This window comes from Chiloscyllium plagiosum, chromosome 9 (genome assembly GCF_004010195.1).
Source record: "Chiloscyllium plagiosum isolate BGI_BamShark_2017 chromosome 9, ASM401019v2, whole genome shotgun sequence".
In the NCBI taxonomy this organism is placed as follows: Eukaryota; Metazoa; Chordata; class Chondrichthyes; order Orectolobiformes; family Hemiscylliidae; genus Chiloscyllium; species Chiloscyllium plagiosum.
In genome coordinates, this window is record NC_057718.1 from 39850526 (window position 1) to 39856374 (window position 5849).

The 5849-nt window shown below is 37.2% G+C and overlaps 1 protein-coding gene across 8 annotated transcripts in view; it reads right to left on the bottom strand.

The window, feature by feature from the left end:
* Positions 1-5849, bottom strand: part of mark1 (MAP/microtubule affinity-regulating kinase 1) — a 214747-nt gene that overhangs the window by 156074 nt on the left and 52824 nt on the right. Inside the window, exon 4 of one of the 8 annotated variants that reach the window (XM_043695771.1) lies at positions 2710-2793. The exons of the other annotated variants lie outside the window; for them this stretch is intronic. Coding sequence (XP_043551706.1) covers positions 2725-2793 — 69 coding nt within the window. The 3' untranslated portion in view covers positions 2710-2724. Of the gene's footprint in view, positions 1-2709; positions 2794-5849 lie in introns of those variants that run through there. 8 annotated transcript variants of the gene reach the window in all.

Sequence of the window (5849 nt, forward strand, 5' to 3'; positions counted from 1 at the left end):
TATAGAGGAGGCCACATTGGGTGCAGCAGATGCAGTAAATTATGTGTGTGGAGGTGCAGGTGAATTTGTGGCGGATGCTGCCTGATCTGCTGCACTTTTCCAGCAACACATTTTCAGCTCTGATCTCCAGCATCTGCAGTCCTCACTTTCTCCTCCATCAGTTAATGTACCACTGTGAACAGTTAGTGAAATGAGAAAGCATGGCACTACAACAAACATAAATCAAAGTGCAAGATAAACCTTTACTCGTTGATTCAATAGTGGAATACGGTGATTGATTGTGGTTTGCCCTTGCGATACCCGAGAAGAAATCCAGATTATAGCTATAGCTGCTTAACCTCCTGGTAATTGGTAAATATTTCAGGTTTTACAAGAACAATTATCCTTTAAACATGCATGGACGTCACCCTTCAAAAATATATTTAACTCTTGCTTACAGATCACGTCTAAACACCTCAGTTTTCACACAAGTACAGTGTATATGGAGTAATTCTGAAAAGTGTGATTGTGCATGATGCATGAATTAAGTCTCATAACTTGCCAATTATGGTGTTTCCGGTCAAATCCAAACTAAGGTACTTATAAAAAATATCTGATTTGAGAACGATCTACTTCACTAAAAAGAGTAATGCATGAGGTATTATCATTTGTAAGGAGTTAGGTTTTACAAAGGTCAGAAATGCTAACCTTTCAGGATACCCCTGTCAAAATAAAAGACTGTTTTGCCTACTGAAAGAATTATTGCAATATGGTTGCATAAACTGTCAACAATTTTCTTTTGCAAAACAGTTAATATATTTCAGCAATTTGTAGGATATATATTATTTTACCCATAAAATATATGAATTACATGAAAAAGCAGTGTATATTTATATAATGCACACTGGCTTGGCAACTGGATGCAGTGCTTTGGTTGGCACCTGCATTAAAATAGCAACATTGAAAGAAAGCAAGCTTCAATTAAACAGATCTTTCAATGAATAAGCATGCCACAAATGTATTCCATTGAGACTTGCAATCCTTCACATGGGCATGGACATGAAAAATAGACAACTGAAGTTCTATCAGAGTGATTCACTTGTGAAATCCTATAGTGAATAGCAAATACAATAGCTTTTTTTAATACATAAAAACAACCTTTTGGTGTCCTTGCCAACCACTCATATATAGCACCTTGCATTTAACTCTAGCTTCTAAAAAGCATTTCCTTGCAGGATGACATGTTTCACGAGAATAATGTATGAGGATGGTAGAAGTACGTATTCATAAATAGATAGCCCTTGAAGCATAATACTTTAATGGGCACCTTCAAATTGAATTTTGCTGAAGTCACCTTTTCAAGATGCCCAATGCCATGTGCTAAAGGTCATGTTCTAATATTAAACAGATACTACTATAGCCAGCAAGGAATATCATTGTTACTTTACATGTACAGTCATAGGTTCTTTACAAACTGAATGACATACGATTAGCTTCTTTGATTTTGGCTTGCTGTTATAATTTTACTAAAAAATTTCATAAATCACATTTTGATCTTTAGTTTGTAAATTGCATGCATTATTATTGTGCTATAGGGTGTACCAAAAGCACATTCTACAGATAACACAGCAAAACCCAAGGTTGAAATTCTGCAGCCTAAACATTTGAAAAACATGTAAACTGACATTTCAGCTACAACCTAAATACAAACAAGCAAAGTATTAAGTCTAAGTGGTGAGTGTGTGATGAGCGATTGTGACCTTCCTTTAAAAAAAGGAAAAAATTTAATTCAAAACTTGGCGATCTGGAAAGATGCTCATTTAATTTTCAACTCTCTCTTTCTGCCTCTCAGACTTTTACACTAACCACACAGTGAAGGTTTACACAGACATTTAATAACGGAGTGGAAGAGCAGTGCTGGAAATGACCTGATATGCAGCAGTCTGAGATGACTAAAAATATAGAGTTCAATGTGGTTGTCAGCATGAACATTGAGTATCTCATAACTGGTGTGCGAGCCATCGTTGATTAGCCCTGAAAGCTTTCAAACAGACCAATATTAAGAAATATAGCTGGTCTCAGGAGTTTGTGAAAAAAATAAGTCAACCAATTAATCTGTGGACTTCGAAGTTGATTAAATACAGATTTTGTCACAAAAATCAAACACACGTCAATTCACTACATTTCCAAGACATTTCCTTTCATTTTTCTTACAAATCTTTTACTTCCAGATTTGTAGATCACACATTGTTACATAATCAATAGTGCGACTTCCATCCCCCAGGCATGACGGTCAATACAGCACTGGAAACGCTAGCTCTGCAATGGACCTTATCTTCTACATGGTCTTAATATCGTAAGGAATCTAAAATACAAAAGCTGAAATAATACCAAGGATGAAGAATTCTGATTTTTAAAAGGCCAAAGAAGTTAGGAATTGTTCTACTTGGAGCAGAGAGATTAAAACGAGATATTTGAAAGAGAAGAAACTGTTTCCATTGGCAGAAGAGTGAGTAACTAGAGGACACAGGTTTAAAGCGGTTGGAAAAATAACCAAGGGAAAACAAAATAATTATGTTTTTGAACAGGACAGATTCTTGTGAACTGGAATTCATGCCTAAAAAGTGCAGTGGAAGCAGATTCAATGGTAATTTTCAAAAAGAGAATTGAATAAATACTTGCAGAAAAATAAATGCACAGGCTTTGGAGAAACAGCAGAGAAATGAGATGAATTGAATAGCTCTACTAAATAGCCAGCACATGCCCAATGGGTTGAAGGCTGAATGGATTCTTCTGTGCGATCATTCTTTGTTTCTGTAATACATGATAAAAGAGATCTCCATTGTCACAAGTCAAACAACCTGACCCGCCCATCAGTGAAGCTACTCTTGCTTTGTTGCAATAAAAGTGCTACCAGTTTTGGACCAGATTACCAAATGCAATGACTTCCGAATAAATCACTCCTAGAATTGTTCCTAACAGCAAGAGCAGAAGAAAGGCCTCATTCTTAAGTTGGTATTCAATGACAATGACCTGTGTGAGAGTCAGATATATGCTCTGCAACATAAATTGAGTTTAGAAGGCTCTGTGGGGAAAAAAGCAGCTCTCAGTAAAAAAACATTTGAAGTAGTTCCCCTCTTTCTGTGTCCTTTGCTTGGTGTAATTACACTTTCAGTATGTGTGATACATGCTGATAAGGCAGAGAATAAGACAAGGTGAGTACAAAGTAAAAAAAGTATGTGTTTTATTAATCTACTTGTGAATGTTTTTCCATTGTCATATTTTTTATCATATTTGTCAATATTTATCACTGTAAATTACCTTAACATGTTCCACTGAAATTTTCCAGTCAGTGATTCAGTTTTGATGAGGTTCCATTTGTACATATACACACTGACACACAGAAATTTCTCATTGGAATACAGAACTTAGGAGGAGGAGTAGTAGGTCAAATTATGATTGTTCCCCAAAGGATTAGCTTTAAAGGTATTGTAGTTTACAAGAGAAATCTTGGTTGAACTGATAAGTCAACCTAAGGGCCTAACATCTCTGAACATAAATTATAGAGTTCACTTAATCATATTTGCTTTGTTTAATTGTTCTATATAAAATAGTATTTGTATTTTGTTTAAAAGATATGAATCTTGGATTGGAGTTGGTTAAAACAGGGCATTTGAAATGTTAATGGGGCCCATAACTGTATCATATTTTGTACTTTAGCACAAAAAGGGAAACTGAAAATATTTTATTACAGGTACAATGAGCCTCCAACAGTTTGCCAGATTTTATTTTATCAAGAGTAAAATGTACCTCATGCTGTGGGCTGCTTCTTGTTTAAACTATTAACACTACTCCTTATCCAGCTGGTTCTGCCCTGTTGTAGGTCAGCTTGAGTAAATGTGATAACAGTGGCAGACCCAAGCCATCGATCATTGTCACACGCTGCCTGGTAAACAGGCCTTGCTGGGAGGCGAAACTTAGTGCTGTATCCTTCTGAACACAAGGCAAACCTGTAGCACTCTGCAACTGTGTTCACTGCAGAAACACACACTTTTGTGGTAATGCATTGCAACTTAGGGGACTCAACATCACTGATTGCATGGAACTTTAGGGGCAGGAACAGTTGCTCAGATATCATAATTACGCTATCAATTTTACACTTTTTTCAATATTGATGGAGTTCCTATAGGCCAACAAGAGTAACATAACCAGAAGGAAGTAGCAGGTCCAACCACAAGTCATCAGTAGCTCGATTTCTTAGCAGCATCTGACCTTTAGAAGAAGGAAATGAAACCCGCTAGTGAGGTGGCCTTCCTTACAATGAAGGAAAGTTGATCATTTGTATCACAAGCCTGTTTCTGACAGTGGGAACTATGAAATATTTACAGATTTTGGTGGTAAAAGTATGGTTACAATGACAAAGTAAAAAATTGTCTTTGAATATCTCATATAGAAAACAAACTGAAATTCAATTGAGCTAATCATAATCCCATAAATGGAAGGAGTCAATATAGTTACATCTTCATTTATTCAGCAATAATCGGATCAGTAATCACACTACACCAATTTATAGTCCAACAGGTTCATTTGAAATCTCAAGCTTTTGGAGCGCTGCCCCTTCGTCAGGTGATGTGAAGAAAAGCACACTGGCATAGAATTTATAGGCAAAGAGATCAAAAGATCACACAAATGGTGTGAGTGGTGTGTCGACAGTAATCCAAAACCGTACAAACAAATTAACGTTGTTTTCTGCAAACGATGGTCTATCCACGGTTTGACAGTTGTTTGAAGGTGAGAAGTTGCTGCATATGAATGGTGTTGGCAAGATATTTGTCATCACCAATGACATGTTGAAGAATACAAAGAACATGGAGTAGTTTCGCTGCTCCGGGTGTCTCAAAGCTAGTCCATTTTTTTTTCTAAAAGCTGTTCCTTGGCAAAAGGATACTCTGTCCTTGATTTTTTTCAGAGGGGTAATAAACCAGGCCAGGCTCCAATCAATCTGGTTTGGGACAGAAATGAAAAGGATTTTGAGAAGCCTTTTGTTTATATGTAACCAGATGAGACTTCAGGCCAAAGTGGTCATGTTTTAGAAGTGACCTGTACAATGAAAGGGGAGTGGTCAGCGCTTTCACTGAGCAATTTTAGTTTAGTCCTGAACTGGTTGGAAGTTCAACAGTGAGCTGTGTGGAAACTCTCCTTCTCTCCCTTTCTGCCCTTCAACTTCAACCTGTAAGCATATGTTCCATTTATACTGGTTTTTAAAAGGAGTTTGCTTATTGGGACTGTTGTATATATTCCGAACTGCATAATTAAGTCTAGTTTGTATAGGCTGAGTTTTGTAGGAGTTCTTTATTCTATTCTTTGTGTTTCATTGTGTAATTTTGTGAATAAATTCTTGTTTGTTTTAAAATCTAGTAGACAACCTGGCTAACTTACTCCGGGTAATTTTCACTGTAAACTTACCGAAACAAATTGCAAACATTTGCTCTGGGCTTCCTGCTTAAGAATGCTTTGAGTGATCTAGCCTAGTCCATTACACAGGGAGTACAGGACGACAAAGGGTATTCTATCGGTCATGTCCTGTATCTGTCTTCTGAGGCACAACAAACTACCCAGCCTTCAGAGCAACATCAACCACAACACCACACAACCCTGCCACAGCAAACTCTGTAAAACACACCAGATCATCGACATAGATACTACCATCACATGTGGGAACACTACCCACCATGTACACAGCAAATATTCATGTAACTCAGCCACTGTTGACTACCTCATACGCTGCAGGCAAGGATGCCTCGAGGCATGGTAAATTGATGAGACCATGCAGATGACACAAAAACTGATGAACGGACACCGTGCAACAA